The sequence below is a fragment of the Bison bison genome, unplaced genomic scaffold (genome assembly GCF_000754665.1).
Source record: "Bison bison bison isolate TAMUID 2011002044 unplaced genomic scaffold, Bison_UMD1.0 scf7180017864158, whole genome shotgun sequence".
Classification (NCBI taxonomy): domain Eukaryota; kingdom Metazoa; phylum Chordata; class Mammalia; order Artiodactyla; family Bovidae; genus Bison; species Bison bison.
The window spans coordinates 2,803,998-2,825,745 of record NW_011494730.1 but is presented as its reverse complement, the minus strand read 5'-3'; the positions used below and the strand labels follow the sequence as shown (position 1 = coordinate 2,825,745).

The window sequence follows — 21,748 nt, the reverse complement described above, 5'->3', positions numbered from 1 at the left end:
TCATCTCCTTCAGGTAGCTTCTCCTAACTAGCACCCACCCCCACCAACACACACACCCTCTGCTTCCTTAGAGGACCCTTGCTGCGTGGCCAGCTAGCAGAAGATCAAAACTGAATGCCTCCCGTTCCATGATATAGAGCAGTGGTTCTCCACTCACGAGGGTGATTTGGCCCCAGGGGTCACTGGACAGTGTCTGCAGATATTTTTGGTTGTTACCACTGGAGGATGCTACAGGGTAGAGATGATGGCCTCTAGGGGGTAGACATGATGCTAAACATCCACCACCCAGGATTGCTTCCCTCCACCCCAAAGGATTATCTGGCCAAAAATGTCAGTAGTGCTGAATTATCACTGAAAAGTGGCTGCCCAGCCAGGACTACATTTTCTAGTCCCCTTTGCAGTTGAGTGCAGTCATAAGACAAGGTTCTAGTCCAAGGAATTTAAGCAGTTTTGTGTGTGTGTGTGTGTGTGTGTGTGTGTGTGACTTCAAGGCTTATCCCATAAAATCCTCCAACCCTTATTCCTCTATTTGCTGGCTGGACACAGAGCATCTGGAGGTACCTAGGGGATGGCAGAACCATGCGATGGGAGAAACCTGGATCCCAAACCACCATGTAGAGGAAAATCACCCACCAGTTCAGGACATCTGAATTGGACTGTTAGGTGGGAAATGACCTTGAACAGCAAAAAGCCACCAAAACTTTGCAGTGTGTTACAGCAGCTAGCAACAACCTCATACACTCCACCATGTTTTTGCTGTAGAATCATACGCAATCATTTGCTTACTCCTCACTCATCCCTTCATTTGTGCCAGCTACAGATGTTATCTGCATGCCAGACCCCAGGGCTAGATGCGGAGGAAACAAAAATAAAGGAGGATAAGACATCACCAGTGGTCCTTGCCCTCAAGGGATGGATAGTTTATTAAGAAAAGAGTTAAACAGTAAAGTATAATGTCTCTGGGAGAACTGCAGGATGTTACGGAAAAGAGAAGGGCTTCTAGCTCAGCCTGGGGAGAGGGTGAGAAATGGCACCTTCCAGAAAGAAAGCAGTGTGGGCAGTTGTGGGGAGGAAGATGTGTCATGTGAAGAATCTGCATGCTCACAGTCATCCAGGGTGTTAGGGAGAGGGTGGTAGGAGACCTCTGTTCTGCAGCTCCCCAGTCTCTCTGTACTTGATGGCTTGATGGCTTTCTCATTTGCCACACCCTAGTGAAGACAATGGCAATCCACTCCAGTACTCTTGCCTGGAAAATCTCATGGGTGGAGGAGCCTGGTAGGCTGCAGTCCATGGGGTCGCTAAGAGTTGGACATGGCTATGCGACTTCCCTTTTACTTTTCACTTTCATGCATTGGAGAAGGAAATGGCAACCCACTCTAGGGTTCTTGCCTGGAGAGTCCCAGGGAATGGGGAGCCTGGTGGGCTGCCGTCCATGGGGCCGCACAGAGTCGGACACGACTGAGCGACTTAGCAGCAGCAGCAGTGGAGTAGGAGTTCCCTTTGGCAGAAATCTCCTGGAGGTCTCCTGAGTCTTAGTGCCCGTGTAGTGTCTGGTCTTCTCTGCAGGAGGCTCTGCCTCAGCCTGCTCACAACCGAACTCACCCTCTTCTAACCCCACCCCACACCCTGCCCCTCTGCTTGCTCCCGGCTTTGACATCCACCCAGTTCCTGAGCCAGAAACCTGGGGGATCACTCTGGACTCCCCTCTCACTCAGTCCCCACGTCCAGACAGCTCCCAAGCCCTCTAAATTCCGCCTCCTTAAAGTCTCTCAGGTCCTAGCCAGGCCCCCACCTCCTCTCTTCCAGATTTCTTAGAGCAGCCTCCTAACAGGTGCCTCCAACCCCTCTCGTTCCATTCAACATACCTTCCTCTTTTCCATTGGTTATCTTTTAAAACTCTAACCTGATTTCACAGCTTTCCTGCCTTCCCTGGATGTTTCTCCAGGGCCTGCAGAGTGAAACCCAAGCTCTCTGCCAGACCTTCCCTACCTGCCCCTGCCTGCCCTCATCCTGTGCCTCCTGTCTCCCTGCTCGGCACCCACCACACTCGCTGCAGCCATTCTGAGGCCCTTGCACTCCTGAAATGAGTGACGCTTTCTCTCTCCCTTCCCTCTAGGCCTTTGTGCACCCTGCTCCCTCTGCCTTCTATGTCTGGCATTCTCCTATTTGTCCTTCAAAACTCACTCCAGGCGTCAGCTCTTACAAGCAATCTTTACCAATGCCCTTCAGAGTGCTTGGTACATGGTGGGCATTCAGTAGATCTTGGATGGATGGATGGATGGATGGATGAGTAGGTGCTCAGTAATGTTTATGGAATGGACCCAAAGGTATCTCTCCTAGACTCCATTATCTGAATTCCTTAAAGCAATGCCTTCTCTGACTTATGATTTAATGTTATGCTCTCTGTCTTCAGAGAACCCTGATGTGAGAAACTGACCAACTTGATGGCATTTCTGTCTTTATGAAAACAGAATTGAATATATTGCCCACTATGTCACTCCGTGTCCTTTGTACAAGGACTCATGATAAATTCATGCTTGGGGTTATTTCCAGGAAACACTTTGTCTCTGCAGATGAAGATGTGTATTTTCTGCTGTCAGAAAATAAAAACTCTGCCTTCCGACGTGTTTCCATTTTTGCTTTAGCTGACAAATAGGGATACCAGTTTTATTACCTGATTACCTCCATGCATTCTGACCAATTCAGGGACCTGAAGGTAGCAACTCTTTTCTGCTTTTTTTAGATGGAGTCAGTCCTCGTTTTATTCTTTGATGCTGTGATTTTTACTTTTTAATCTGAACACTGCCTCAAATCATCTCAGCAGAAAACTAGTATAAATCTTAAATGAATGCATACGGGTCAGTGTCCAGGCCTGGAAGTTAGGGGAGGCAGGGCAGAACCCCAAGCTTCTAGTTGGGAAGGAGCCCATACAGAGCCTCCCCAGGGATTCTTAGGGCTCATGTCAGGACAGGAGTCTAGCAGGAAGGCCAAAGCAGAAGTGAGAGACCAATTGTATGCTGACCCTGTTGTCATCTTATTGGCCACTGCTGACAAGATATATTCTTTTGCTCCACCAACTATGGCCTTCCTCCCCTCGCTTTAAATGGAGATCTATTTGGCTGCCATTTTTACATTAATAGCTAATAACAACAGTAATAGACGATATCACTCTAATGGCAGAAAATGAAGAGGAACTAAAAAAAACCTCTTAATGAGGTGAGTTGGTCCAAAAAGAAGGTTGAGCATTGAAGAATTGATGCTTTGAATTGTGGTGCTGAAAAGACTCTTGAGAGTCCCTTGGACTGCAAGGAGATCAAAGCAGTCAGTCCTAAAGGAAATCAACCTTGAATATTCACTGGAAGGACTGTTGCTGAAGCTGAAACCCCAATCCTTTGGCCACCTGACGTGAAGAGCTAACTCACTGGAAAAGACCTGATGCTGGGAAAGATTGAAGGCAGGAGGAGAAGGGGATGACAGAGGATGAGATGGTTAAATAGCATCAAATTCAATGGACATGAATTTGAGCAAACTCTGGGAGATAGTGGAGGACAGAGGAGTCTGGCATGCTGCAACTGATGGGGTCACAAAGAGTCAGACACAACTTAGCAAAGTATCTTTTATGGAGGTTGCAACCATGTGCCAGGCACTGTGCTGAGAACACTCATGGATGTCCCTGTTTGAATCTCTCCCCCTTCAGAGTGTTTCCTTGCATTTGCAGATGATGAAATGCCAGAGAAGTTGAGCGTGTGCAAAGCCACCCTTCAGTAAGTAGCAGAGCAAGAATTCAAATTCAAGTTGTGTCTGCTGCCACCGTCCAAGCTGTTACCAATCTCCTCACAAATGGGCAAGAGTTGGAGGCAATAATAAGGAATGAAACACCCAGGGAAGTGGTAGGCAGGGATTGCTGATGGTACTGCCAGGAGAGAGGAGCCCCTGAGTCACAGCTTTGCTTCTAGAATCCTCCAGTGTCCTTTACAAAGTCGTGGAAAGGGCTAGCTACTCTGTTTTTTGTTTGTTTTTCTTTTTTGGCCGTGCAACTTGTGGGGATATTAGTTTCCCGACCATAGATTGAACCTAGGCTCTAGTAGTGAAAGCCCAGGATCCTAAGCACTGGTCCACCAGGGAATTTCCCAGGGTTGGATCCTCTGAAGTCAGGTTCAGTTGGAAGAAAACATCCAGGGGAGGGCCATTCACCCGACAAATAGCTGCACTCTCCTCTCAATCCTGTTCTGATGGTTTGTTGCTTAAGAGGCCTGCCTGCAGTCTGTCTAAGCATGGGGTCCCCCTCTGACCCTTTAGGCATAATCTGCTGTAGGCATCACGCCTCTGCAGTTTTCAGGGTCCTGCGAAAAGTTTCAGGCCTGGAAGTGTTATTAGCTCCATGATACAAAGAAGAAAACCACAACACTGAATCAGTAAATATTAAATTAAATGTAAAATGCACCATTATGTCAACTTCATTAACTGTTGAATTTAGTAGTCATAAAAATTTCATTACATCTGATAACAGTCTGTAGGTTGGAGTTTTCTCACTGCACAAGATCTCCCAAGTAGGCACCAAGATTGGTGAGAAATCATAGCCAAACGTAAATTAAATAAATTACTCATGGCCAAAATTTTGCAAAAGCAAAATGACAAAAAAAAAATTTCAATTTTCTTGTACAGCCAAAAAGTTCTATTTATGGTGAGAGGTGGGTGTGTTGAAAATATGTTAGCAGAGGAATAGGGCTTCCATGAGGAAGCTATGAGTCGAGAAAGAACATAGGCTGGGCCCACCTTTCCGAGTTCTCCATCCTGGCCATCTTTGTGTCTGCCATGGAAGCAGGTGAGGGCAGAATTTGGCTTGAGAACAGGTAAGGAGAGTTGCCTCCTCCTGAGGATTTCCTGGTTTCAAATAGAAAAACAAACATCCCAGAATTGTAAATAATTATAGTTAACATTCCTCGGGTACATAGCATGTGCCAGACTCACCATTATAAGCACAGCTCATGTCTTATCTCAGTTGCCACAAAGCAACTCTAGGAGGTCAGTATCTTATTATCCCTGTTTCACAGATGAGCAAACTGAGGCATCAAGAGGTGAAACAACCTGCTCAGGGTAATAGGGGTAGTAGCGGGTACCCTTTACTCACAAATTGAACCCACTGTTCAAGGTACTGAAGATACAATAGTGAAGCCTGTGTATGTGCGTGCTAAGTCACTTCAGTCATGTCCAACTCTTTGCAACTCTAAGGACTGCAGTCTGCCAGTCTCCTATGTCCATGGCATTCTCCAGGCAAAAATACGTGAGTGGGTTGCCATGCCCTCCTCCAAGGGATCTTTCCAACCCAGGGATTGAACTCACATCTCTTACATCTCCCATACCACTAGTGCCACCTGGTAAGCCCAGTGAAGCCTAGTGCCTGCCTTTTTTAGAGCTTGAAGTGAAGCAGTCAATGGTCTTGGACACCATTTCACGTGCTGGGCACATAGATATTTATCAAGTTTCCCCCACACCTGCTGTGTAGCAGGCACTTCTGGAAGGCTTTGCTCGCTTCATCAGCCTGTGACAATGTGTAGACTAGAGGTTGTATTCATCTCCTAGCCCAGCCCTGTACCTTGCACAATCAAGAAAAGCTTAGTTGATGATTCGAGTCCATTCCTCCACCACAAAGCAATCTCCCCAGTACAGCTAAAGCTCTCCCTCTTTACACGTAGCACAGAAGCTGTTATTGAGAAACTCCAGTGGCATGCCCTTCAGTGTAATCTATAAGGAAACTGATACGCAGCACTTTTATGTGTCTCTTATGTGCCAGGCATTATTTTAGGGACTTCTGTGTATTAAGGAATTACTTAGTAATAGAACGTGCACAGTGGTTCTACAAAATAGGTGTTCTTTATTGTCATCCTATTTTACAGATGAAGAGATCAAGTGTTATGAGCTGAATGGTCTCCCTCCAAACTCAAGCATTGAAGTCTTAATCCCTAGAGCCTCAGAATGTGAGGTATTATTTGGAGATAGGAAGTTTAAAGAGTGGATAAGGTAAAGTCAAGTCTTTACGGTGAGTCCTAATCCAATATGACTGGTGTTCCTATAAGAGGAGGAGATTAGGACATAGACACATAAGGAAGACCATATGAAGCCATGGGAAGAGGATAACTGTATGTGAGGTGACGAGAGAGCATCAGGAGGAACCAACTCTGTCCACACCTTGATCCTGGACTTTTAGCCTCCAGAACTATGAGGAAATAGATTTCTGTTTTCTAAGCCACCCAGTGTGTGATAGTTCATTGTGGCAGCCCCAGCAAGTGAACACACCAAGGCATAGAGTCCTACCTACAGATACATTGCCAGAAAACCTGAACTCATAATTTGAATCCAAGTAGAGTCGGACACGACTGAGCGACTTCACTTTCACTTTTCACTTTCATGCACTGGAGAAGGAAATGGCAACCCACTCCAGTGTTCTTGCCTGGAGAATCCCAGGGACGGGGGAGCCTGGTGGGCTGCCATCTCTGGGGTCGCACAGAGTCGGACACAACTGAATCGACTTAGCAGCAGCAGCAGCAGACTATAAAGAAAGCTGAGCACTGAAGAATTGATGCTTTTGAACTGTGGTGTTGGAGAAGACTCTTGAGAGTCCCTTGGACTGCAAGGAGATCCAACCAGTCCATCCTAAAGGGAAATCAATCCTGGGTGTTCATTGGAAGGACTGATGTTGAAGCTGAAACTCCAATATTTTGGCCACCTGATGTGAAGAGCTGACTCATTTGAAAAGACCCTGATGTTGGGAAAGATTGAGGGCAGGAGAAGGAAATGACAGAGGATGAGGTGGTTGGATGGCATCACTGACTCAATGGACATCACTGAGAGTTTGAGCAAACTCTAAGAGAAAGTGGAGGACAGGGAAGCCCAGTGCACTGCAGTCCATGGGGTCACAAAGAGCCAGACATGACTTAGTGACTGAGCAACAACAACAAAATTAAAATAGCCACAGGAGGCTAGTGACTACCAAACTGGACATAGCTTTCTTTTCACTGGTTCTAAGTATCCCACTTAAGTTTTTTTTTTTAATTGAAGTACAATTGATGTACAATATTGTATAAGTTACATGGATACAATATAGTGATTCATAATTTTTAAAGCTTATACTCTTTATTGTTTTTGTTGTTGTTGTTATTTATTGTTGTTCAGTCACTTAGTCTGACTCTGCACAACCCCATGGACAGCAGCATGCCAGGCCTCCCATCGCCCAAAGTTTGCCCAAGTACATGTCCATTGCATCAGTGGTGCCACCCAACCATCTTATCCTCTGATGCCCTCTTCTCCTTCTGCCCTCAATCTTTCCCAGCATCAGGGTCTTTTCCAGTGAGTCAGCTCTCTGCATCAGGTGACCAAAATATTGGAGCTTCAGCTTCAACATCAATCCTTCCAGTGAGTATTCAGGGTTGATTTCCTTTAAGATTGACTGGTTTGATCTCCTTGCTGTCCAAGGGATTCTCAAGAGTCTTCTCCAGCACCACGGTTCAAGGGCATCAATTCTTTGGCGTTCTGCCTTCTTTACAGTCCAGCTCTCACACATGCGTGACCACTGGGAAAACCATAACCTTGACTGTACAGACCTATGTTGGCAAAGTGATGTCTTTGCTTTTCAACACGATGTCTAGGTTTGTCATAGCTTTCCTACCAAGAAGCAGTTGTTCTTATCTCATGGCTACAGTCACCATCTACAGTGATTTTAGAGCCCAAGAAGAGGAAATCTGTCACTGCTTCCACATTTTCTCCTTAGGTTTGCCATGAAATGATGGGGCCGGATGCCATGATCTTAGTTTTTTTTTAATATTTAGTTTTAAGCTGGTTTTTTCACTCTCCTCCTTCACCTTCATCAAGAGGTTCTTTAGTTCCTCTTCACTTTCTGCATTAGAGTGGTATCATCCACATACCTGAGGTTGTTGATGTTTCTCCCACCAGTCTTGAGTCCAGCTTGTAACTTATCCAGCCCGGAATTTCTTATTTCTTATGATGTGCTCAGCATATAAGTTAAATAAAGAGCTTCATAACAAACAGCCTTGTCGTACTCCTTTCTCAATCCTATTCTGTATAGGGTTCTCACTGTTGCTTCTTGAGCCTCATACAGGTTTATCAGGAGACAGGTAAGATGGTCTGATATTCCCATCTCTTTAAATACTCCATTTATAGTTACTATAAAATGTTTGCTCTATTCCCTATGTTGTATAATATATCCTGGTAGCTTATTTTATACCTACCAGTTTGTTTCTCTTAATCACCTACTCCTTTATGGCACCTCCTGGCTTGCCTCTCCTCACTAGTAACAGCTCTTTTGTTCTCTGTATCTGTGAGTCTGCTTCTTCTTTCTTATATTCACTAGTTTGTTGTTTTTGTATTTCTTAGATTCAAATGTAAGTGCTATCATACGGTATTTTTCCTTCTCTTTCTGACTTATTTCACTTAGCATAATGCCTGCTGCAAGTGGCAAAATTTCATTCTTTTTTTATGGCTGAGTATTCCATTGTAGCAGAGAAGGCAATGGCACCCCACTCCAGTACTCTTGCCTGGAAAATCCCGTGGACGGAGGAGCCTGGTGGGCTGCAGTCCATGGGGTCGCTAAGAGTCAGACACGACTGAGCAACTTCACTTTCACTTTTCACTTTCATGCATTGGAGAAGGAAATGGCAACCCACTCCAGTGTTCTTGCCTGGAGAATCCCAGGGACTGGGGAGCCTGGTGGGCTGCCATCTATGGGGTCGCACAGAGTCGGACACGACTGAATCGACTTAGCAGCAGCAGCAGCATCCCATTGTAGATATGTGTATGTTGTGTATGTGTCTCAAATCTTCTTTATCCATTCATGCATTGATGGGCATTTAGGTCACTTCATATCTTGGCAATTATAAATAATGCTGTTATGAACATTGAGGGTACATGTATCTTTTTAAATTAGTGTTTTGGGTATTTTTTGGATGTATACCCAGGAATGGAATTGTTCAGTTACATGGTAGTTCCGTTTTTAGTTTTTTGAGAAACCTCCATACTGTTTGCTACTTAAGTTTTTTGCAGACTCTTCTAGGCACCTCAGCTGTGTGTTTCAAGAAACAAGCCCCTGTCTTTGTTCCCTGTCCCTGTTGTATGGCTTTTTTTTTTTTTCTTTTAATTTTTTTTTTTTTTTTTTTGGAATCCTTGGCCCCTGCTGCCTGGTTCCCTGCTGAAAGGGAGAGAGAATAGAAGGAATGAGTGAGCTGGCTAACTTTCCAGAACCCCACAGCCTGGGCAGTGCAGAGTTGACAGTGTTCTGCTCTAAGCATAGGTGTTAGCCAACCAAATGCCAAGCAGCACAAACACTGAATGACATTTTCAGAACTATTAATATTTCATCAGAAATGATCACTTTCCCTTCAAATACACTGTCCTGAAAGGTTTTCTACATTCTTAACTATAATTTTATTCAGTCTAGGTCCTCGGAATTTTCCCCAAAGGAACGCATCTTCAATTTTATAATGAAAATCAAAAGGGAATCAAGCTTGAATTTCAAAATTTGGAGTCAATATTTCCAGGAACTCAGGCCCTCTGTAAAGAGCAAGACTGTGTATTGGGCACCTACTGTATGCCAGGCACTTCATAGAGTATCCCATAACTTCATCCAACACATATTTATGAAATACCTACAGTGTGGCGGAAATGTGATCTTCCTAATAATTTTTACACCATTTACAAAAAAAAGGACCCTTTCTCCATCCTTCTGTTTCATCTCCAGTGTTACCTCATCTATTCAAAGAGGTCTGCCTGGACTGTCATCTGAGGCTGCCACCCCTCTTCTCCCCAGTGCCTCACTTTGTTGGCTAGTTCTCATCAGAGCCCTTATTTCATCTATAATTATTACTTATTTATTTGCTCTGCTAGTTGGTGATCTGTTTCCCTCCACTAGAATACAGGCTTCATGAAAGCAAGGAATGTGCCAGCTTTTTCATCTTCATCCTTCTCCAGTGTCCAGCAACTCACCAGCAAAGAGGAGGGCTCCAATAATATCTGGGGAATGAATGAAGGAGGGGAGAAGTGGAGAAAGTTGTTAGGGTCACACAGCTAGGAAGGAGCAGTGTCAGGATTCAACCCTATACGTTTTTGGTTGCCATCTCAATTCAAGCCCATGCCTCTTTCTTCTTCTGAGGGCTCTTCATCATCCTTTATTGTGGAAACACTGGAGGAACAATTATAGACTCCTGGGTGCAGAGAGCCCTGTCGGTTGCTTAAGGAAGCTCCTCCAGTGAGGGGAGGAGCCCACCCAGCTGCAAACAGCTTAGCTCCTCTCTGCACCTCCGCCCACCCCGGGGACCACTGAGCCCAGCGCTAGGGGAACCAGTCTTTCTCAGTAGCCTGGGGTACCTGGGTTTGAACCCCAGTTCCCCGCTTCTGGGTGGGCCTTGGATACACTCCTTAGAGACTCAGTTTCCTCAAATGTAGAAGGAGAGGACATAATGGTACTAATTTCATGAGGTTGTTCGGAGTGAATAGGACACAGAAACAGCCCAGCGCCAGGCACATGGTAAGCCCCCCGATCAAATGGCAATGAGGGGCGAAATCAGCGACTCAGGGGCAGCGCCCAGGTGGTGCGGAGGAGCGGCAGGCCAGGCGGGGGCGCGATGCCCTGGACTTCTAACGGGGGCAAGCGCCCTGGGGTCCTCCGGGCCCCGCCCCCACCCCACCGGAGGGCCAGGGGCACCGACCGAACCCTGGGCGTCCCGCGCACCTAGCCGTTGCGTTTGAAACCCACCAAGGAATTCCAGCGCTGGACGGGAAGGGTCCACAGGCAGGGAGCCACAGGCAGGCAATTTGGCCCAGCCGCCCCCCGGAGACAGCGCCCGTTTAAGGCTTAGGGACCCTTCCCCGACAACCCCAAAGCCCTGCGAGGCGGGGAGGAGGGCCGTGGCTGGTGTCTGCTGGGGACAGCGGGCGGGCGCTGGGCACTCGGGGACTGTTCCTGCGGGCGGGCGGCTGAGCGGTCGGGAGAGGGAGACCAGAGGGGCAGGTGGGGCGAGCAAAGCGGGGCTCAGCCGGGCGCGGGGCCTGGGAAGACCCTCCCGGGAGAACCCGATGGCGGGCTCCCAGCCCCCGGTGCCTCGCACGGTGCCAGGCCCTCACCCCCGCACCCCCCAGGCTTAGCGTACGCTGATGGACTGAGCCTAGGGTCGTGTGGCAACGGGAGAGGGCCAGGGCCTGTGGGGAGACTCAGCCCTCCCCCTCCAGCTGTTCCCAGATGTCATTCTGCCCGCCCAGGCGCCTGGTTCCTGAGCTCAGGGGGATTCCACGGTTACTAAGCTACTGGTTTTTGTTGACTTTTAAATATTTTCTTCTACGGGAGAGGGGGAGGGGGGCAAAAGTCAGGAAAGAGCAACTAAAAACAGATCAAAATAAGCTCCCCCTCCCCGCAAGAAAGCTGTCCTCCATTCACCTTTCAAACACAAACCAAGGGCCTCTGAACAGTCACCTTTCTGGACCAGCAGTCAGACAGAATTGACCTCCTTCCTCCCCATCCTCACTGCCCTTTCTGGTGAATGAGGGGTGGTGGTGGATGGTCATCCTGTCTTCGAGCCCTGGGTGGACAAAGGGGCTTCCGGAAAGAGAGGAAGAGGATGGCCAGTGGCAATGGGCTGGCTTCGTCCTCCGCCCTGGTGGCCAAGCGCCCCTCCGCCCTAGGCCCGTTCCCCAGATACATCTGGATCCACCAGGACACACCCCAGGACAGCTTAGACAAGACTTGCCATGAAATCTGGAAGAGAGTTCAGGGCCTGCCAGAGGCCCTGCAGCCCAGGACCTCCAAGGAGCAGCTCTCTGCCCCCGTGACTGGCACTCCAAGAGACAACGGGCTCAGCTTCCAAGAAGAGTGAGTGTGCCCTTACTTCACGCAAGGGAGGAGGGAGGAGATGAGGTCTGACTTTCGGGGCCTGGGGGGAGTGTTTTGACCTGTTGTTCTGCCTGGCTAAACCCTAAAGGCTGTGTGTTTTCCCCCACCCACCACGGCCCTTTGACAATCTTTACAGGAACAAAATGGTTGGGGTCCTGAAGTTACCTGGGTGAAGGGCCAGAACAGGACTGTATTTCTGCTGCTGTACCAGCCCACTTCGAGGACATTTCTTGTGCAAAGGCATAGGCAGTACCAAGGTAGATCCAAAGACCTTGAAAAACCACCCTAGCAAGGGAGAAGGTTAGATGTCTGCGGCTTTCCCCAGAGGCAACTAGAATATGCTTCTCCCCTCCCGCCCTGTAGAGCTAGGCATTGGCACAGATGAATTTGGTGGTTTTAAACCACATCTGGAATTCCCTAATACAGGGAGCAGCTGTCCCATTCAGCCTCCACAGAAGCCGCTGCAAGAGCGCACATCAAAATATTTACTGGGAAGGCACTGACATATTCAGAGGACATAATAGAAAATTAAAGTGCGGGAAGATGGCTGTAAATAGCCCGTTTCCTGGATGGGAAATCCTGTATCTGGGAAACACAGAGCTAAATGTTTCTCCACCAGGGCAAAGTTGGGCAGATATTGTTGGGGATGGATATATTAGAAAGGAGAGGGAGGAGCAGAGAAGAAGAAAGGACCTCGTTAGGAAAAGCAAATAAATCTACCGAGTTATTTATGTCACCTTCGAGCACTTGTTCACTGCTTTGCATCTTCAAAGTGGGCTGTAAACATTAATTAATCCTCCCAGAGTCCCAATGAGGCAGGTATTCGTGTCCCCATTTTACAGATGGATTAAGTGTTAATAATTAAGTGGTCATTAAAGACTAAGTGATAATTAAGTGTTGCCTGTTAAAACACATGCTCCGGCTCAGCTCAGAAATGCTCTCAAGTGGGGGAACCCTTTGGGCAATTATCAACTGTTTCTGGTTTCAGGGATTTCTACACAAGAGCTAGAAAAGGCAAAGTGTAACTGCTTCCCAGTTCACACTCCCTGAAGTCCGGCCCTTTTGGGGCTCATTCACTTACTACACATAAGGGTAGAAGGCACTTTGGCTATTGCTGCCTCTCTGCCCCTGCTCAGCAGGACATGGCTTGGATGGGAATGGCCTGTCTATAGCCAGACTCCTGCTATCTGGCCCCCCGGTGGCACTGAGACCCACTGCCATTTGCTCTGGGACAAGGACTGGGCAGGGGGCCTGTGGGGCTGTGCTCAGCTCTCAATGGCCAAAGAGCTGACTGTCCACTTTGTGACCCAAGGGTCAGTGGCTGTTTCCAGTAGCTGGCACCCTCTCTGCCAGGACTCACGGAGTTAGTGGAGACAGACTCTACTTCCAGTCTGCACTTGGCTGGAAAGTGAACCTGGCAAACCTTTGGCCAGTCCGCTTGGCCTTGATGTTCTCATCTGCAAATGGAGGGTGATATGCCCTGCCCTGTCCACATTGAGTTGATAATGAGGATCAAATGTGATGGGGACAGGAAATGATCAGCTGCACTATCCCAGTGAGGCTATCCCTAAATGCAGTTCTCTGGGCTTGGAGGTGTGGGTTGTTTTTGTTGCCTTCAATGATGCTGATAAATGCTAGAGTACTTCGGAGGCCACCTTCAAGTTGAGTGGCCTGATTTCTGGGTCCCAATCCCCACCTCAGCCAGAGCTGTTCAGCTTTTATGGCTTTTGCTTACTGGAGTTCAAGAGTAAAGTCGCCAGTCCAGGTTCGATGCATGAGACAGGGTGCTCAGGGCTGGTGCACTGGGATGACCCAGAGGGATGAGATGGGGGTTCAGGATGGGGAACACATGTACATCCATGGCTGATTCATGTCAGTGTATGCCAAAACCACTACAATATTGTAAAGTAATTAGCCTCCAGTTAAAATTTTTTTTAAATCCTTAAAAAAAAAAGTAAAGTAAAGGCTGCGGTGAAATAAAAGATTCTGCTATAAGAAAAGAGCTAGGAAACCATTGCCTTAGATGAATAAACGATATCATAATTGTGCAGACATCAACCAAGTAGAACACAATGAACTATTCTTGAAATAAAGGCAGCTGTGATGGTGGAGTCAGATAGCTCTGGTTTCAGATCTCTTTTCAGCCCTGTGCCAGCTGCAGGATTTGTTTAATTTATGTGAGCTTCAGTTTCCTCATCTGCCAAATGGAGATGATTACTATGCATTTCATGGGGTTGTTGGGATGATTAAATGGGATATTTAAACATTCCCGGTAATAACTAGGATTTGTAAAAATTCCTTATAATGATGATGGTGATTTCTTTAAGCCCTACAATTATTACATGAACTGGGGACTATTTTTAAACTCCCCTTCTTTTTACTTTTTGTTATGCAAATGCTCAAACATGTAAAACAGAATGGTATAGTGAATGTCTGTCAATCAACTTCATTAATTATTAACTTTGGTCCATTCTTGTTTCAATTCTTCCTCCCCTATTTTTCAATCAAATCCTTTTTACAGATGAAATAACTGGTTTGGAGGGCTTCATTTCTTGGCCTGAGGTTAGGAAGTGGTGGAGTTTCTGACAACCAACCCAGGACCACCTTACCCACTCCCCCTAGGAACTGAGACATCCTTTTGGAAGGTCAAAATATTTGGCAGTCTCATGTTCTGGGTGGGCAAACATAGCTAACAGAGTTCACATCCAGGGAGCTGTCCAGCATATTTGTCAGACGGCTTCAGGCCCACAAGATAACCTCTCAGCCTCTCAGCTAATCTGTCTAGTGTTTCATTCGTAAACCCAGTTTGGGTTTTGGTAATGTTAATTGCTATCAAGGCAGCTAGACAAGTAAGTTCTTGAACTCTTATTAGCCAGAATTTTTTTTATTTTGTCCCCATTTATCATGGAAACCCAGACATCTCAAGTTTGCAAGAGAACTTGGAGGCCGTTTTCTGTTGCTTGAATCCTTTCCTTGCCATCCTTGCTAGATGGTTATCCACTCATACACTTTCTTAGATGAGAAGCTCACTACTTCCTAAGGTAGCCTTCCCTCTCTATGAAGCCTGACTGTCAAAAGATCATTTTCTTTTAGTGCTGAAATCTGTCTCTATCAAACCCGTTGACCTGGATTCTGCCCTTAGGGCTCCAAACCCAACCTATCCCCCCTTCTTCTCAGTGGCTCTTTTAGTTACTGAAAGATGATAACAACATCTTCCCTAGGATTTCGTGTCTTTGTAAGCTGAGTGTCTTTGTTTTTCTGAGCTTCCCTTCATGTTTGGTTCGTTTCCTGCCCACACTGCTGGTTCTTAGGGCAGTGCAGGAACCAGAACCAAGCACAACAACCCAGGTATGACCCAATCTGAGCAGACTGGCTTCTCCTCCTCTGTATTCTATATTCCTGTTCACGGCATTTAACACCACATTCACTTTTCTCCCCGAGCTGACTTCAGCCTACGAACACACTTCGAGTTCATTCATTCAATTATTCATTCAACACATATTTATTAAGCAGTCTACTGTGTGCCTGGCACTGTGCTGAGAGCTAGTGAAACAGAGCTGTAAACCAGACAAGGTCCTCCTTTCCTAGAGCTTGCGTTCAAGTAGGGGAGAGAAGCACAAAGTAAGTAAATAAAAGAATATAACTTTAGGATGGAAGAAGGACTGGTGTTCTAGTTGGAAGAAACCGATCGTAAGCACATTAAAATTAAACCAATAATTTCAGCTAGGGAGGAGTGAGCTTATGGAAATAAAACTGACAAAGTACTAAGGGGACCTCCTTTAGATGGAGTGGTCAGGGAAGAACTCTGAGGAGAGGCAGTCCTTTGAGCCAAGACCTGGATGCCAAGAAGGAGCCAGTCGGGTGAAAATCTAAGGAAGGATGTCCAGGTAGAAAGGAAAGAAACCACAGACTCTGTGGTGTAGGCGGGCTTGGAGAGGGACAACAGGGCTGGGGTGTGGTGAGTGATGCAGTGTGGCCCAAGGTGATATCAGAGACAGGCAGGCAAGGTCTCAGAGGCCTGGAGGACCTAGTGGGGAGTTCAGATTTGATTCTCCATGATGTGGGTTACGGGACTCCTTTGGAGGATTTTAGGAAGTGGGTGTAACACGATTGCACGGACTAGTTTTTAAGGATGCCTCTAGGTGCTGTGTGGAAATGGGACAGGTGAGAGAGCAAGCTGGGAGGCCTCTGGAAAGATGCTACAGGAGCCCAGGGAGCACAGTGGTGATGCTGACTGGACCAGAGTGAGGGCAGTGACGATGGACAAAGAGGGGGATTTGGCTCATATTTTGAGGGGAGCCAAAGGAGCCTGCTGATGGTTTGGGGCACACAGACAGAGACATCAAGGCTGAATTGAGGTTTTTGGCTTGAGCACTGGTTGGACAATTTACTGAGGAAGAAATGGAGAGAAATGGGCTGTGAGGGAGGAATCTGTAGTTCCATCTAATGTCAGTTTAACTCCACAATCTCATTCAGTCATCTTTTAATTAGTCTTAAATCTGGGCCGAAAGAATTGTGGAAAGTCACTTACTGACTCACATTCTAGGATTCCCTATTCATTCAGTTTCCCTGTTATTAACACTGCACAGCCTCATGATGGGGGTCTGGGGTTTGCTGTTGACTCTGTTGGCTGGCCTGTGAAATGGCATTTGCTCATGCCTTCATTTATGGAGTCATTCAACACACACTCACAGTCGCCTTCTGGGTGCCAGGCCCTGTGCCGGGTCCCTGGGATACACACATGACGAGGACAGAAAGCCATCTCTCTGAGAGCTGCCAGTCCAGGGGGTGGGATGGACACAGATTCCTGTGGCAGCAAGGGCATTCAACAGGTATTTGTTGTGGGGCTACTGCTTGCCTGCTGGCTCAGCTGGTAAAGAATCCACCTGCAATGCGGGAGACCTGGGTTCGATTCCTGGGTTGGGAAGATCCCCTGGAGAAGGGAAAGGCTGCTGGAATACTCCAGTATTCTGGCCTGGAGAATTCCATGGACTGTATAGTCCCTGGGGTCACAAAGAGTCCGACACGACTGAGCGACTTTCACTTCATTTACTGCTTGCCTGACAAAGTGTGAAAGGAATACAATGGCGAAAAAGATGGGGACAATCTACGAACTCCTACAGGGATCTTCAGTGTCTTCAGAAAGGCAGATCACAACATAATAGAGTAAAGGTCCTGGTGAAGTGCCAGTTCCATGGGTGACCAGGGCTTGGGGTTCAGGGAAGGCTTCCTGGAGGAAGCTGGGGGAGATGAGCTGGAAGGTCATCCTGAGCCAGACCCAAATAGGAGGATAAGGCTACAGAAAGAAAGGAAATCCATTTAAGCATCTAAAAAACAAATGATTTCCTGGTTGGCAGACTTCAGAGGTATCTGTTGCGAGAAGAAATAGGGCTGTTTGGCACTTGCTGTAGTAAATCTTCACTGTTTGCACCCATGGGCCAGACCTCCAGGTGGGAGAGCCACTGGGACTTGGAACCCAAGGCACTGCCCCCTTTGAACTGCCCTCTCAACAAACCGGCCCTTTGTTGCTGCATGCGTGCATGCTCAGTCGCTCAGTCATGTCCTACCTTTGCCTCCCTACGGACTGTAGCCTGCCAGGCTCCTCTGTTCATGGGATTTTCCCAGCAAGAGACTGGAGAGGCTTGCCATTTCCTCCTCCTGGGGAATCTTCTCAACTCAGAGATCGAACCCACGTCTCCTGCGTCTCCTACATTGCAGACAGATTCTTTACTGCTGAACCATTGGGAAGCCCCGTCCCTTGTTGCTACTTTTATTTAAACAGTAAGACAGCCACCTTTCCACTCCCATTCCCACACAATTTCCCATTATCCCTGGAGAACTCCCCATTTTTCCTTGCGCTTACAGGACTCTTTTTGGACACTTTCTTCTCAAGACCCAGCTCAGGAAGAAATGGGATGAATCTTACTTTTCTATAACAGTTGTTTGGAATATATCCCCACTTTTATTTATAAATTTTCTTAAAAAAAAAAAAAAAAGCTTGAAAACTAGTGATGGTAGTGATGAGGACAAGACTTGCACATGAGAACTCAGACTGTTGCCCTAGAGGCAGTTCTGCTCCTGGGTAGCATTCTCTTCCCTTGAAGAGGTCAGACTCCTCTTTGAAAGTCTGAGGGAAGCTGCCATACACCATTTGGCTTGAAACATATCCTCAAATCCCTTGACATTTTGGAAGGTGAGAGAACCCCCACTCCCCAAGTTGGAATCCTTTTCTCATGGACACTTGAGGGTCCCCTCCCTTAAGCGTCCCAGGGCTGGGTCTCAGCCACTGCTGTGATCCCCATCCCACTGACATCGATGCATCCTCCAGCCTGGTTGTCAGTGAATTAGTGCACATCGGTGCTGCAGACAGAGGTTCAAGGGCCTCAGCCCTTCCCTCCTCCAACCTCCTTACGCACCTGTGGGTCACCTTCGTGACAGTTTTTGATTCCTTGCCTCCCTGCAGGCCTCTCTTCCCCCATTTTCAGACCATCTTGTCTTACTGCTCCTGGTTCCTCTCCCTCTTGGATGTCCTTCACCCTTTGCCAACTTCATCTTCCTGAAACACATCAACAGCACTACTCAGGCATCCTCATGTATTCCTCCTTGTCCTGAACTGCCTGACCTGGTCTTGAAGAGTCTCTGTAATTGGCCTTGCCTACTTCTCTAGGTGTAGCCCTGAATGCTCTTCTCCAAACTCCCTGTAAACCAAGATGTGCCATGAGCAGGCGCATAACTCCCTTGCTGTCAAATTATTCCTCTACCAGGAATGCCTTTCTTCCCTATTTCTGTCTACTGAAATCTTACCCATCCTTAAAGACCTGGAATTAGTGTATCATCCTTTAAAATTCTCACTGCTGACCCCATTTAACATTTTTCCTTTCTCCCTCTTCTTTGTTCCTTTTTAAAAAAAAATTAAGTAAGCAATTATATCCCCTCTCTTTCCTAAGAGTTTAAAGGTGGCTCAGATAACCATAAAATAAGGACACAGGTGGATTTAGAATCCCAGTATACTTCCCAGCTGTTGTCAAGTTGCTCAAAATTTCTGTGCCCCATTTTCCTCATCTGAAAGATGGAAAAAGTCATAGTGACCACACTAAAGGACTGTTTTGGAGGTTAATGAAAGAAAGTATGCAAAGTTTGCACAGCACTTGGCAGAAAATAGTGATTCCAAATTCACCATCTTCGTTGTCACTCTGTTATCATGAGTATCAAGGATAAAATGACAGGGGTTAAGTAATCAACAATAGTGTGGGAGGAGGAGACTTATATACCAGAGAACTTAAGCCAAGGGGAAGTGCTCAGTGGAGGCCAGCATGTCGGTCTGAGACTCTAGGCAGGTGGAGCCAACAGTTGGTTTCTGTAACTCGTATCATCTAATAGGAGAAAGCAGGACAGACAAGTGCTGCCTTGGCTCTGAGGACCGAATGGCAGAGGTCGTTAGATGAGGGTGATGGGACGGAAGAGTCAATTTAGAACCAGCTCTTGGGTTGACTGTTGGCCAGAGGGGAGGACACAGGGCCGCAGTGAGAAGTGTCAGCCTCATTCCGGAGCAGGGTTTCTGATGAGGTGGTCCTCTGGCAAGTACTGTACTCTGCCAGTGGCAACAGTCTCCCTTCCCCCACTTGACCATGGCTCCTTAAGGGCAAGGGCTGTGTCTTACTCATCATTGTCTCCCCAGTGCCCAGCCGAGTTCCTGGCACTCGGTGGCAATGCAGTGTGTATGAATGAATGAGTAAGTGAATGATGGATGAGCCATAAAAATGCCACTGCAAGGAGAATGAGACCCAGAGGTGGCCAGGGGCCAAGTGAGAGGTCACAGTCCTCAGAGGAAGCTTTGAGTGATGTGGGGACAGGATGTCAGGAAGCCAAGACATTGCAAGCTCTTTTCTTCCTTCTGCCTTAAGCCTAAGAAGGGAACTGACGTTTTCATGAGCAACTGATAAGTGCCAAGCTCTGTTGTTTCCATTTTCTGTTTATCTCATTGTCTTAGCAACCCTTCTCCATCGATGGTTAATATTATTCCCGTTTTACAGGTGGGGAAGCCAGGGCTCAGAGAAGTTAGGCAACTTGCCCAGAGTCATCCAGCTCGCAGGGAGCAGAACAGGGATAGGAACCTGGTGAAGCTTCAAGGCCAGAGCTGTTTCCTGGCACCAGGGGCCCTTCAGAATAGCCCTTGCATGTCTGCTTAGTACTGGGAGCCATGAGCGGTGAAGGCCAAGACGAATCATGATTAACATCCCACGTCCCGTGTCCCCCTTTTTAATTTAATTTTATGGTTTCAGGAGCCGTGTTGCAGGTTCTGGGAGCCTGCAGAGATGGGCCACCAGTGGTTTGGTTTAATCCCCTTTTTAATATCTTTGTTGCAACGTTCTTTCCAATTCAGCTCCCAAATCACATTAAAAAAATACCTCTTCCTTAGGGTAAGCCTCCTCTTATTAAACAGATTCAAATGAAAAGTTTTAAAGATAATTTGAACAATAAGAATCACTCTGTAGCTCCCAGCCGAAGCTCCTTTATTGCTGTATTTATTCCCCAGTATTTCTTTTCTCATTCCCCAGCTCACCGAATCCTTCACTCCCCACCCCGCCACACACCCTAACCCTTCCAGTCCAAGGCCCAACTTCTGCCTGCTGGTCTCTTCCTCTCTTCTCCCTTCTTTCACCTCCAGGGCATGGCGGGTCAGGTTGAGGGCAGGGTGGGAGGTCTCACTTATACCAGCCAATCTGCCTTCCAAGACTGTCACACCTGCCCTGAGGGACGGGGAGGGTGGAGATGGGGGAGCTGAAGTGTCTGGAGGGAAATTCATATCTGTCTGCGGGTCCTATTGCATTGTTGCTGTCGTTCAGTCGCTCAGTCACGTCCGACTCTTTGCAGCCCCATGGACTGCAGCTCGCCAAGCCTCCCTGTCCATCACCAACTCCCGGAGCTTGCTCAAACTCATGTCCACTGAGTCAGTGATGCCATCCAACCGTTTCATCCTCTGTCGTCCGCTTCTCCTCCTGCCTTCAATCTTTGCCAGCATCAGGGTCTTTTCCAATGAGTCAGTTCTTCCCATCAGGTGGCCAAAGTATTGGCATTTCAGCTTCAGCATCAGTCCTTCCAAATGAATATTCAGGACTGATTTCCTTTAGGATGGACTGGTTGGATCTCCTTGCAGTTCAAGGGACTCTCAAGAGTCTTCTCCAACACCACAGTTCAAAAGCATCAATTCTTTGGCTCTTAGCTTTCTTTATAGTCCAACTCTCCCATTCATACATGACTACTGGAAAAACCATAACTTTGACTAGATGGACCTTTGTCAGCAAAGTAATGTCTCTGCTATTTAATATGCTGTCTAGGTTGGTCATAGCTTTTCTTCCAAGGAGCAAGCTTCTTTTAATTCTGTGGCTACAGTCACCATTTGCAGTGATTTTGGAGCCTAAGAAAATTAAGTCTGTCACTGTTTCCATTTTTCCCCCATCTATTTGCCATATAGTGATGGGATTCTTGATGAAAGTGAAAGAGGAGAGTGAAACAGTTGGCTTAAAGCTCAACATTCAGAAAACTAAGATCATGGCATCCAGTCCCATCACTTCATGGGAAATAGACAGGAAAACAGTGGCTGACTTTATTTTTCTGGGCTCCAAAATCACTGCAGATGGTGACTGCAGTCATGAAATTAAAAGACGCTTACTCTTTGGAAGGAAAGTTATGACCAACATAGATAGCATATTCAAAAGCAGAGATATTACTTTGTCAACAAAGGTCTGTCTAGTCAAGGCTATGGTTTTTCCAGTGGTCATGCATGGATGTGAGAGTTGGACTATGAAGAAAGCTGAGCGCTGAAGAATTGATGCTTTTGAACTGTGGTGT

General features: G+C 47.1%; 1 protein-coding gene across 1 annotated transcript in view; it reads left to right on the top strand.

The window, feature by feature from the left end:
• Window positions 1-11,546: 11,546 nt before the first annotated feature.
• The window catches only part of LOC104989520 (chromosome unknown open reading frame, human C1orf94), a 41,582-nt gene continuing 31,380 nt past the window's right edge, over window positions 11,547-21,748 (top strand). The window contains exon 1 of the mRNA XM_010841216.1: window positions 11,547-11,875. Within this exon, the coding sequence (XP_010839518.1) occupies window positions 11,547-11,875 (329 nt within the window). The remainder of the gene's footprint in view (window positions 11,876-21,748) is intronic.